This window comes from Lissotriton vulgaris, chromosome 6 (assembly GCF_964263255.1).
Source record: "Lissotriton vulgaris chromosome 6, aLisVul1.2, whole genome shotgun sequence".
NCBI lineage: Eukaryota > Metazoa > Chordata > Amphibia > Caudata > Salamandridae > Lissotriton > Lissotriton vulgaris.
Window position 1 is genome coordinate 1,750,600,912 of NC_141694.1, and position 13,949 is coordinate 1,750,614,860.

Genomic DNA, 13,949 nt, shown 5'->3' on the forward strand with positions numbered 1-13,949 from the left:
GTCTATGAGGATAGCATCAGCTATCCGTTTGGCCGTGGTGATGATCAATATCAGCCAGTCCTGCGTGCAGCGCCACGCAATAAGGGACCAGTCACGTAGAAAAACTTTGTCGGTCAGGAAGAGCCTGGGTGTATTCGTGACAATAAGGCCTGTCGGGGCACATTTTCCTCTGAGGTATTGTGCCATGATGGTTCCATGGATAGAGGTGCGTGTATGTGATTTCTTCAAATTAAGCAGCGTAAGCCAATCATCCTTAGCTATGCTGGAAGTCTCAGGCAGTGAATCTAGAAGACATGGGTTTTCATCTAGAACAGTTTTGAGCATATCGTCATCAAACGCCAACCCTGCAAAGTCAGCCATAGTTCAACGAGGGAGTCTCCAGAAAAAAATCAACTAGATGAGCATCAAGAAGGGATATACCCTTCAGAAAACTATTTAATACAGAAAGACCCGCAACCGAAGTTGCTCTAAATACTGAAAAAATATAGTGGGGGGGGTCAGAAGGGCATCTTTAACGACCAGGACAACTTAAGCCCCTATAACAACTAGCAAAACAACAGAAAGTAGCCTGGTCCAAATTACTGTAAGTGTGCCATATTGAGTCTAGAACTATGAATTCATTAATAACACTGAAGTGATAGCACAGGGCTAGAAAAAATTCCCATCAGCCCACCCATCTGGTGGAGTATTGTCACGTGGGAGATGTATCATAAATCCAAATCTTGATCAAGGCACCTAATAATGATGCGGAGATGGATTTCGTAGATATAACCTTAGCCCACAGTGCTTCACTGGTGATGCTAATGGAGTGCAGTGCAAGTGAAAGGTGAAAGTGAGGATAAAATTGACTCAAAGGACCAAAAGTAAGTTTATTAGGTATGGCGCTAGGGTCAAACTTTAAAAACAACGCCCAATAGTTTTAAATAATAACTATATCAAGGCATGGTGTATTGAGGTCGACATGTTTCAGCTAGATGGACAATTGGTCCTAGCTTTCTTCAGGACCTAGTGAATATTGCGACTGCAAACTAAAGTAAACAAATTACAAAAATAGTGAACTTGTACACTTATAATGGATAAATCCTACCAGCTACTCTGAGCCCAGATGTGTACTGGTGGTAATCCAATCTTGCGGTCTCTCCTAAAACAAGAGAAAAGTGTACAACTGAATTAACGTGTATAATGGTATCAAGGAAACAGCAGACAAACAACAGGCACACAAACAGAACGGAAGAGAAAGTCTCCCCGTCACTCAGTAGTCACAAGGTTCTACCGGATTAATGTGTATGAAATCACAAACAGTCAAAACATATAGACTCCCCCAGCGTTCTGTGGGAGTATGCCTCACCTCACCCGGCACCCACTCGGGAAGAAGGAGACCCCGCTCTGTTAGAGTGGAAATGAAATAAGGACCTCAGAAAAATATCAGAGGTACTAAGATCCATATAGTCACACATTTCCAGTACTCTACTAACAAAAACTTGTTGTAAAAAAAGAGAGATTCAACCTCATATGAACATATGACATAAGCTATGCTGGGAAAGCAAGGGAGAACCCAAAACTAGATAGACTGTGTAGAGGGTTTGGCTTATATGCATGGCAGTATGGTGACAAGAGAGTGCCACAACAGTAAGCACACATTTAAAAGTTATAGTAAATAGCTGGGGCAACACAGTGAAGTGTCCTACCTGTCCGTCGGTACCTCTACACCAACATCCTAGAGGGAGTGGAGGTAACTGATTCATGTACGCGCATGTCCTTTTATACCCCAAACAGATTGACTAATTGGCTACAGCTGTTCAAGGGTGACTTGTAGGCGTTTTTTTAGATCGTGAGAAAAGACGCTGTTGTTAAAGTGCGCTCGCGCAGTATGAAATAATATATTAGCTGCGCATGCGCGATACGAATGTGGCGTCTAAGTGCGTTACGCGCAAAATCATGAAATAGAGGCGGTGTTGCCAAGGCGCGCCTGCGCCGTGTAAGATGTTGCCAAGGCTGCGCACAAGTGTAGTGTCTATGCGCATACAATGTGAGTTTAAGATCTCTAAGGCTGATTACCAGGCCTTTGTTATTAAATCGTGAAGAAAGACGCTATAGTTGGAGGGAGAAAGCGCCGTTTGAAATACTGTACTGATCGTGCATGCGCTACCTAAGAGGTATTCTGGTGTAGCGTTTAAGAGTAGTTTATACAGGTGTTGCGCAAAATCAGTGGTCAAAAAGATCTTACTGAGGCGCGCTTGCGCCATGTTAAATGCAATAGCAACACCGCCTCTATTTCATGATAGGCTGTGTAGAGGGTTTGGCTTATATGCATGGCAGTATGATGACAAGAGAGTGCCACAACAGTAAGCACACATTTAAAAGTTATAGTAAATAGCTGGGGCAACACAGTGAAGTGTCCTACCTGTCCGTCGGTACCTCTACACCAACATCCGAGAGGGAGTGGAGGTAACTGATTCATTTACGCGCATGTCCTTTTATACCCCAAACAGATTGACTAATTGGCTACAGCTGTTCAAGGGTGGCTTGTAGGCGTTTTTTTAGATCGTGAGAAAAGACGCTGCTGTTAAAGTGCGCTCGCGCCGTATGAAATGCTATATTAGCTGCGCATGCGCGATACGAATGTGGCGTCTAAGTGCGTTACGCGCAAAATCATGAAATAGAGGCGGTGTTGCTATTGCATTTAACATGGCGCAAGCGCGCCTCAGTAAGATCTTTTTGACCACTGATTTTGCGCAACACCTGTATAAACTACTCTTAAACGCTACACCAGAATACCTCTTAGGTAGCGCATGCACGATCAGTACAGTATTTCAAACGGCGCTTTCTCCCTCCAACTATAGCGTCTTTCTTCACGATTTAATAACAAAGGCCTGGTAATCAGCCTTAGAGATCTTAAACTCACATTGTATGCGCATAGACACTACACTCGTGCGCAGCCTTGGCAACATCTTACACGGCGCAGGCGCGCCTTGGCAACACCGCCTCTATTTCATGATTTTGCGCGTAACGCACTTAGACGCCACATTCGTATCGCGCATGCGCAGCTAATATATTATTTCATACTGCGCGAGCGCACTTTAACAACAGCGTCTTTTCTCACGATCTAAAAAAACGCCTACAAGTCACCCTTGAACAGCTGTAGCCAATTAGTCAATCTGTTTGGGGTATAAAAGGACATGCGCGTACATGAATCAGTTACCTCCGCTCCCTCTAGGATGTTGGTGTAGAGGTACCGACGGACAGGTAGGACACTTCACTGTGTTGCCCCAGCTATTTACTATAACTTTTAAATGTGTGCTTACTGTTGTGGCACTCTCTTGCCACCATACTGCCATGCATATAAGCCAAACCCTCTACACAGCCTATCTAGTTTTGGGTTCTCCCTTGCTTTCCCTGCATAGCTTATGTCATATGTTCATATGAGGTTGAATCTCTCTTTTTTTACAACTAGTTTTTGTTAGTAGAGTACTGGAAATGTGTGACTATATGGATCTTAGTACCTCTGATATTTTTCTGAGGTCCTTATTTCATTTCCACTCTAACAGAGCGGGGCCTCCTTCTTCCCGAGTGGGTGCCGGGTGAGGTGAGGCATACTCCCACAGAACGCTGGGTGAATCTATATGTTTTGACTGTTTGTGATTTCATACACATTAATCCGGTAGAACCTTGTGACTACTGAGTGACGGGGAGACTTTCACTTCCGTACTGTTTGTGTGCCTGTTGTTTGTCTCCTGTTTCCTTGATACCATTATACACGTTAATTCAGTTGTACACTTTTCTCTTGTTTTAGGAGAGACCGCATGATTGGATTACCACCAGTACACATCTGGGCTCAGAGTAGCTGGTAGGATTTATCCATTATAAGTGTACAAGTTCACTATTTTTGTAATTTGCTTACTTTAGTTTGCAGTCGCAATATTCACTAGGTCCTGAAGAAAGCTAGGACCAATTGTCCATCTAGCTGAAACATGTCGACCTCAATGCACCATGCCTTGATATAGTTATTATTTAAAACTATTGGGCGTTGTTTTTAAAGTTTGACCCTAGCACCATACCTAATAAACTTACTTTTGGTCCTTTGAGTCAATTTTATCCTCACTTTCACCTTTCACTTGCACTGCACTCCATTAGCATCACCAGTGAAGCACTGTGGTCTAAGATTATATCTACGAAATCCATCTCCGCATCATTATTAGGTTCCTTGATCAAGATTTGGATTTATGATACATCTCCCACGTGACGATACTCCACCAGATGGGTGGGCTGATGGGAATTTTTTCTAGCCCTGTGCTATCACTTCAGTGTTATTAATGGATTCATGGTTCTAGACTCAATATGGCACACTTACAGTAATTTGGACCAGGCTACTTTCTGTTGTTTTGCTAGTTGTTATAGGGGCTTAAGTTGTCCTGGTCGTTAAAGATGCCCTTCTGACCCCCCCCACTATATTTTTTCAGTATTCACGACACATGCTAGTTGTCTACTACTTCCTTATTTTTGAGTTGGAACATCGTGTCGCGATCATAATATTGCGCTCTTTTTAGAACGTCTTTAATGAATTTGTGAGGATATCCCCTCTTGATCAGTTTTGAGTAGAGTGGTGAAAAGGGTGCCCAGACAGCCCAAATCCAGAACTTGAATGTGGGCCAAAATGTGCTCTTACATCTGAGAGGAGACAGAGACCTACTTGCTCACCGATCCATTCCAAGTGCATCGCCAGTCAAACTAACTTTGAGGGAACTCCTGCTGTGTTCGTCTCTGCAGTAGCAAATCCTGTTCAGCGGCTCATGGAGCTCTCGTCGAATTCCAAAAAAGAAACTTTCTGAATGTAGAAATCTTTACCGCAGCTTCTTTTAGTGGCACCCTATGACATCGTCTCCTTCTTGGACACCGCCGGCTGCCCTGCCCCACTACATTTTACCTTCTCTGACATTTTTTTCTTTAAATTATTTCCATGCCCAAATGTAAGTAGAGACAGGGACCACTCCACTTTGAGAATCCAAACCCCGCTCTATCACGGTCGTCCATAACTTTTGACTTTGCCCCAGTGTGTGGCTGGATTTCCGTGGTGGGCTATTTTTCACTTCAAACTTTAAAAAGTCATGACTCTGGTTCTAGTGATTGTATGTTTGTCATTTTTGGCGCCAATAATTTATAAAAATGTACTCAATTTTTCTAAATAAGTGTGTGAATTTTTTTGAGTTGGGTTTGACAGTCTTACTGTTTGAAGTGTTGCATAAATATTTACACATTAACTCTAAATTAAGCCTGACTGCTTTTGTGCAAGAGGGTTAAGCACAGGTTAATATAGTGACATTTTGTGGTTCACCCTGACAAGGATTTTGGCTGTTGCTTCAGTAGGGTTTCACCTACTTCAACCAACAACCCATTTTCACACAATCTATCATTTGAACATGGGTAAGTCAGAGAAGAAACTTGTAATCGGCAGATATATATTTACATATTGCTACGGTCACACAGGAATAACCACTTTATGTGTAACATTGTGACATTTTTGTATTTCCGCAATATTCTGAAAATATCCCAGTCACTTGAAAACTTACCCAAGAGACTTATTTATAACTGATACAATGTATTGTGTTACAGGAGGTACCTGCAGGACAATCCCCTGAAGATATGGTGGGACGGCCTCTGATGCACCTATCAGCTGCAAAGCACGCAAGCGGGGAGGCTGTGTACTGTGATGACATCCCACATTATGAGAATGAGCTCTACCTTGCACTGGTGACCAGCACCAAAGCTCATGCAAAACTCATGTAAGGAGGAACTCTGCCACTATTAATATATCACTTCAGGGTCTGCCATATGTTGAAAGAAATCCAACAGTGGAATATTTTTACATGTCTGTGCATTATCATTATAAGAAGTTACAGTAATACCCAGCCTATTTTTCCTGGTATTTTTATGGGCAAGTTATCACACCTTGTTCTGTTATGTGTATTTGTAAAATGCACTATCCCCCACAAAGGTTTCCTGGCACTGAGCAGGTATGTGTGCTAAGCCCTTCCTATGATAGGTTGGTTAGTTGAAAAGCCAGGTCTTCAACATCTTGCAGAATTTAAGAAGATAGGATGGGGCTCTGATTGGAGTGGGAGGGTATTCCACACTCTAGTAGTGAAGTAAGAGAGAGCCCATCCCCTGATATGGTTCTGTGTATGCATGGGAGTGTGTGAGTAGGAATCCTGTGGAGCTTGGGGTTTGTGTGGTTGATGTAAGTTGATGAGATTGTGCAGGTAGGAGGGGCATGAGTTGTGTAGTACCTTGAATGTGTGTGTGAGGAGTTGGAATTGAGTATGTTTGTGTATTGGAAGCCAATGGATTTCCCTCAGGTGTGGTGTAATGTGATTTCTGTGTTTGAGATTGAGGATGAGTCTGGCTGCCGAGTTCTGGGTGGTTTGTAGTCTTCTAGTGAGTTGCTTGTTGATCCGGGTGTAGAGGGTGTTTCCATTGTCCAACTTGCTGGAAACCTGTGTGTGAGTTACAGTTTATCTAGTGGCATTTGAACATCTTCCACAGGATCTTCTGGGTATTGAAGCAGGATGCAGAGACGGTGTTGACTTGTGCGGTCATGTCCATGGCGATGATTATTCTGAGGTGCCTGGTGCAGATTCTTGGTGTGGGTCCGAGTTTGGCCAGCCACCAGTTGGAGTCCGATTGTGAGGTGCTTTCCCGAAGATCACTACTTCTGTCTTGTCAGTTTTGAGCTTGAGACAGTTGTCTTTCAACCAGTTAGGGGCTGTGGTCATGAAGGCAATGAATTTGTTACTTGTGTTTGGGGGTTTGTTCGACAGGGACCTTCTAACTGAAATTTTACTTTTTAACAATTTATGGGACAAACATTTAAAATCTCAAGTAAAAATCATCCAAATCATGTTGAGCTCCTTCTCACAAAAATAAAGTGATGAATTTAACATTATACAAATCATTACTGGATATTTTAGATGGCACCTGTGGTAGAAGGACTGAAGCAGACCTGGTGAGTAGTTCCAGAGACCTTTATTATAAGTGCGGAGAGAGGCGAGAGCGGACTCTTCCAAGCAGAAGTGGAGGGTAACTGCTTTGGAACAGAACGCTCATAAGCAAGTACAAACATAGAATGGAAATGCAGGTACATTCTTAGAAACACTGTACATTCTTAGAAAAACTAGACTGGGAACATGTTCTACACATCTTCTCCATTTCCTTTCCAAAGGCAAAGTAACAAAGGCAAAGTGTAAGAAGTAAAAGGGAAAAAAAAGAAGAAGAAAAAAAATTAACGGACAAGGTCCTTGAGATAAACGGGTGGTCTGCGGCACCTGAGAGAGCGGGAAGCACAGGACCTTTCAGAGCCTGACACAGTGCTATGGTTTTGGGGGGAATGCAAACCACCTGAATAAGAACTCACAGGACTCAGCGCACCTACCAGGGACACAGCGTTGTGGTTGTGTTGGCGTGAGGGGTCCGCGAGGGACAACAGCCATCAGCTTGGAGCCGCGGCGCTCTGTGTCATCGAGCGCCGCCGCCGCCGTGCACACTTCACCGGGGGCAGCAGGAGCAGAAACTACAAGCCCCAGCAACCAGTGCGGCCGGAAGCCGCATACCGCGATTTGGCGCCAGGCGGCGCATAAACATCAGCGTCTCCCCCGGCAGAGCGGGGGACTCAGCGCACCTACCAGGGACACAGCGTTGTGGTTGTGTTGGCGTGAGGGGTCCGCGAGGGACAACAGCCATCAGCTTGGAGCCGCGGCGCTCTGTGTCATCGAGCGCCGCCGCCGCCGTGCACACTTCACCGGGGGCAGCAGGAGCAGAAACTACAAGCCCCAGCAACCAGTGCGGCCGGAAGCCGCATACCGCGATTTGGCGCCAGGCGGCGCATAAACATCAGCGTCTCCCCCGGCAGAGCGGGGGACTCAGCGCACCTACCAGGGACACAGCGTTGTGGTTGTGTTGGCGTGAGGGGTCCGCGAGGGACAACAGCCATCAGCTTGGAGCCGCGGCGCTCTGTGTCATCGAGCGCCGCCGCCGCCGTGCACACTTCACCGGGGGCAGCAGGAGCAGAAACTACAAGCCCCAGCAACCAGTGCGGCCGGAAGCCGCATACCGCGATTTGGCGCCAGGCGGCGCATAAACATCAGCGTCTCCCCCGGCAGAGCGGGGGACTCAGCGCACCTACCAGGGACACAGCGTTGTGGTTGTGTTGGCGTGAGGGGTCCGCGAGGGACAACAGCCATCAGCTTGGAGCCGCGGCGCTCTGTGTCATCGAGCGCCGCCGCCGCCGTGCACACTTCACCGGGGGCAGCAGGAGCAGAAACTACAAGCCCCAGCAACCAGTGCGGCCGGAAGCCGCATACCGCGATTTGGCGCCAGGCGGCGCATAAACATCAGCGTCTCCCCCGGCAGAGCGGGGGACTCAGCGCACCTACCAGGGACACAGCGTTGTGGTTGTGTTGGCGTGAGGGGTCCGCGAGGGACAACAGCCATCAGCTTGGAGCCGCGGCGCTCTGTGTCATCGAGCGCCGCCGCCGCCGTGCACACTTCACTGGGGGCAGCAGGAGCAGAAACTACAAGCCCCAGCAACCAGTGCGGCCGGAAGCCGCATACCGCGATTTGGCGCCAGGCGGCGCATAAACATCAGCGTCTCCCCCCGCGACGCGGGAGCGCGCGGGAGCGCGCGGGAGCAGCCCGGGAGAAGCCCGGGACAAGGGCGGGACAGTCTACGGCAGTCCACGGCAAGACCAGGCAGGGCTGGGCCACCCATCGTACATCTCCTGCAAACATGGGTAAGCGGAAATGCGGTGCTACCGCAGAAGAGGGCGGAAAAAAAGCTAAAGTGGCAAAACAATCTGACTCTATTCTGTCCTATCTTACTTCTGCGGTGGGGGCTTTAACCAAGGAAATTGCTACAGCACAACAAGAACTGGGCTTAATAGCTAAATCTCCCCCCCCAGCTACATCACCTGAAACACAAGTCATCCCTTTAGAGCCTGACATCATTATAACAAAACCCACAATTGCTACTGTTTCCACTTTACCTCAATCTTGTGCATCCCAAACTTTGCTCCCTACTGTGATTCCGGACACTTCGGGAACTTTAAAATCACCTTCGAAAAAACGCAAGAAGAGGGAGGCCCCCCCCCGAGTCACTCATGGGATGGAGGAATCTCTAAAGGACCTTATCGAGGCTCTTTTTGAGGAACGGATTGAACCCCTTTTAGTGGGAATTGCAAAGGACATAGTAGACACAATGACCACATGTCTCGAAGGCTTGTTAAAAAAATGTGTCCTGATTGATGATATAACGAAAAAACTTGATAGCTTGCATTTTGGCGAGAAAAAGGTCGTAGATTGCCACAGAGCACAACACCTACCTTTACCACCACCTGAGACCATCGCCGAGCCCATGGAATCAGATATAGCAGGCTTACAGGTTGCTCAATCTCCCACACCTATCATCCCACAGGAGATCCACTCAACACCAGGGGCTACTAATCTCCCGGGAAGCAAGATCCATCTAAATTTGCCCCCGGCGGTAGTACCCTATGTAGCTGTTTTCCTAGGGGTGCCCCCGCTAAGGGAAGGCGAGGAGGAGTCAACTCCTGTACTTATTGGAAAAGCAAAAAAATGGTGTGATGATTTAAGTAGTGGTGATTCAAATACATCCTCTAGTATCATAGCCGCTAGAAGGGTAGGATGGGTGGGAAAACGGGCTACAAATGTGAAAGGTGACTGTGTAGTGATAAACTTTAACAACGACCATTGCCCGAGCACTTTGTTCTGGGATGGATCAGATATTAAGGAAAGTGATAGCCTCAGGGCAGTCCCATTAGGTTTCTTTTATCCCCCACAACCCCATTTTTATCCACATAGGATGCCCCCCCCAATTACGGTCCCATCAGTGAATGGGTGGCAAACTGTAACTAGGAATGTGAGACGAAATCGACCAACGTCCCATAACACAGGCCCTATTATGGATTTGGTAAATCGTTTTAATCCTTTAAGTGATCTGAACACCAACGATTGACTACCTTTACCCCTAACATCACCTACAATAGTTATGCCTGAGAGGGTAACCTCCCTACCATGTACACTCATGACTTGGAACGTGGCAGGAATAAGAGCTAAAACATCTGACCCTACTTGGACCCAATATATTTCTAAACATAAGGTCATAGCTCTGCAAGAAACGTGGGACACTTCACTTTCCTTTTATTTAGATGGATTCCTAAGTTACACAATACCTGCCAGTACCAGTAACGCGGGGAGAGCAAAAGGGGGGCTCATTACACTTTTTTCTTTAGATCTAGTAGGATCTTTTAACTTATTGAATTCAGGTTCCCCAAACATCCTAGCAATAGAATGGACAGTCTCCCCAAGCTGTATTATACTAGTAATTAACTTTTACAATGCTTGGGGTGGACCAAATGAATATGAACATGTGCATTGTTTGGCGAACTTGATAAATAATTACAGTCAAAATTCACATACTCCTTTCGAAATTCTTTTAATGGGCGATTTTAATAGCCACAAATGTCATTTGCCTTGCCAATCATTAGATGCAGATTCTCCTGACGGAGCCTGCATTCCTCACTTTGAACACACCAAAATGGGGGAGACACTTGACTTAGTGTGTGCCAATTCCAATTTGTACGAATCTTTTAAAACTGCTAATAATGAGAAGGTCCCCACGTACAAAGGTACAACCAAAGGGACAATAATTGATTACATATTTATGTCCGTAGGCTTAAATTCAAAGGCAAGTGACTATAAAGTTACTGTCTCACACCATAGTGATCATAACCCTCTGTCAACTGCAATACACTGGAGTGACTTATGGCGCAGGCAGGTGGATCAGCCCCGGGTTTGCGCCTTGACGGTGCCCAGTGATCAGGGCAGACGACTTAGATGGGGTATGGCCATGGAGGAACGGTTTATGGAAACCCTACTCCCCAAAATTGAGGGACCGATAGAAACTTGTCTAGATCAAACTGCCTCGAACCTTCAGGTTGTTGCAGCTTTTAATTGCATCTGTGTACAAACCGTTAGGGATCTTAAAAAACCTAAATCTAAGTACCCCACAAAGCCCCACAAATGGTTCGATAGTAAATGTTCAAGGGCACATAGAGAATTGAAAACGGCTCTTAAGGCCAAAAAAAGGGATAAAGAATTAATCTCAAATTTAAGACGAGCCTATAAAACCATCGTGAGGGCAAGGAAAAATGAAATTAAGAATAATGCTTGGACTGATCTTCTTAATGTAGATGTCTTAAAAAACAGTAAACAGTTTTGGGAAATTATCAACCACTCCTTTTTTTCAGGAGAGAACAATCTGAACACAGATTGTGTAATTCCCGATGAAAGATGGGTACAGCATTTTAGTAAGATTTACGGGGGTGAACCGTCAGTTTGTCCAAGCACTACTGTGGCGACTTCCTGTGCAGCCACAGTGGTAGTTACGGAAGAGCAGGTCCTTAAAGCCATTGCGGATACCACAAAAAATAAGGCTCCAGGCCCGGATGGTGTCCCGGCAGACTTTTTTAAATATTGCCCAGTACTTTGGAGTAAAGTCTTGACCAGAGTATTTAGAGCAGCAGCCGAAGGATGCCTACCTCAAACCTGGGCAACATCCATAATAGTTCCCATCTTTAAGAAGGGAAATCGGGAGGACCCTGGGTGCTATCGCCCTATTTCCCTCATCGACTCTACTTTTAAAATCTTAGGTAGAGTCCTTTTGAATCAACTAAGGGAAAATATTGAATTGAATGGGGGACTCTCGAATATCCAATACGGCTTTCGTGAGAACAGGGGGACATTGGAACAATGCTCCAACCTCCACCTTCTAGTCTCCAGGTATACGGTGGCCGGGGAGGGGACAGTTTATCTGGCCTTTATGGACCTCTCCTCGGCTTTCGACCTGGTGAATAGAAGTAAGCTATGGACTACCCTATTAGATTTAGGTATAGAGGAACCCTTGGTGGCATTTATGGCAAGGCTACATCAAGATCTTAAGGCAAAAATAAGAGTCACCAGGGACGGTAGGTGCACAGTAAGTTTTAATTCTGAAAAAGGGGTGCGACAGGGTTGTATCCTGGCCCCCCTTCTTTTTACTATTTATATAAATGGTCTCGGGAAATACCTTGAAACAGGATCGGCGGATGTTCCACGTGTAGGAGGTGCTCAGATCCCAGCCCTCCTATACGCGGACGATGCCGTCCTGATAGCACGAACAGGGATTAGTCTACAGATTCTTCTGGACCGTTTCGGTTCCTTTATGGAGAACCTAGACTTGAAAATTAATGTCTCCAAGTCCCACACCATGATTATTGGCCGTAAAGTTAATATGCTGCAGAAAAAATCTTTTATTTGTAAAGGGGAGACCCTTTCTAGGGTCCCAGTCTTTCCTTACCTGGGAGTCCTTTTTGATCAAAGAGGGTCTTGGGTTCCACAGGTCACAGCTAAAAGTCTTAGCTTAGCACGATCGTCATCAGCCTTGCTGGCCTTCACAAAACGATTGGGAGCAAAACCAATGGAGGCTGTGATCAAAATATATAATAGCAAGTGCGTTCCAATCGCTATGTATGGATCTGCGATTTGGGGCTACGTAGAGACGGCAAAAATCCAGAGGGTAGAAAACGGTATCATCAGGAATATCCTATCTGTCCCAGATTCCACACCTACCTTCTCTATTCATGAGGAAATAGGCCTACCATACATCTCTGATAAACTTAAATTGGCACCCCTCCTTTTTTGGGTCAAAACTTGGTTGAATCCCGAGCTGACGTTAAACCATGCCATCCTTAAGGACGTCATTGCAAGGGATAACGCCATGAGAATCCCCTGGCTAAAATTTATTAAATCTACCTTACTAATGCTGGGGAGACCGGAACTTTTTAATGACCCAACTAACATTAGGAGGGAGGATGTTAGGTGGATTAAGCAGATGTTTATGGATAGGGCCCGTATGGATAGAGAAGATCTGGAACTGAGGAAACCCATGGTGAGGGCACATATTGTTTTAACTACTTCGCCCACCATGGAACCTTACCTAAAAACCGTGACTAATCCTCTTCATAGACTCCTACTGACCAAATTTAGGATGAATTTAATTCATTATACCGTAGGAAATTTTCCAGTGTGGTCAAAACCTGATGATGGCCCGCCATGCGGTTGTGATAACTTTTCAGTTCAAGACACCCTTCATTTTATATTTTTTTGTGATTTTTATAGCAGTGAAAGGAAGAAATATCTATTCCCTGTTCTGAAGGCAGCGGGCTTTACTCAAATAAGGCCAGCCCTAATCTTCCTTCAAATGCTAGCAGACACTTACACCATGTTTAGTGTTGCTTGCTATTTAACTGCGGCTTTTAGAACTAGGAAAAAAAGGCTACCCCAGATTGACCTGTTTTAATTCAAATTTGTTTTTAAAGGAAACATTTTTAACATTTGTAAATAGATTTGTACTATTGCATGCAACAATCTGATGAAATGTAATCACTATGTAGAAATCCACTCTTTTTAATGTGATTAAGTGATGTTTTTAAATATTGTATTGTGTTTGCTTTATGCCTTTTATGATTTTAACAAAAATCGAATAAAGAGTATTTTGACAACTCACAGGAGTCAGCGAATCTCCCCAACCAAGAACCGTACCAGACAGCCTAGGAAGGGAGGCGTCCTCAGGCTCCTGTGCTGGAACATAGCCGCTACCACTCAGAGAACTTTCGTGCTTACTCTGCTCATCGAGCACACCACCTCTTTGGTAGAGGGCCACTCGTCAGAATTTCCATCATTCACCATTTTTTAAGATAACACAGTGATTGAGAACTTTTTTGACAATAAATGGCCCTTTAAACTTTGAGAGACCTCTCCCAACTCTTCGACTTTTGATCTTGACTAGATCACCTACGTTGAAGTGACAAGGAATATCCAAAACCCTTTTGTGTACAGAC

General features: G+C 45.3%; 1 protein-coding gene across 1 annotated transcript in view; it reads left to right on the forward strand.

The window, feature by feature from the left end:
- Positions 1-13,949, forward strand: part of LOC147709413 (xanthine dehydrogenase/oxidase-like) — a 1,362,843-nt gene that overhangs the window by 456,391 nt on the left and 892,503 nt on the right. The window contains exon 16 of the mRNA XM_086927983.1: positions 5,611-5,780. Coding sequence (XP_086784109.1) covers positions 5,611-5,780 — 170 coding nt within the window. The remainder of the gene's footprint in view (positions 1-5,610; positions 5,781-13,949) is intronic.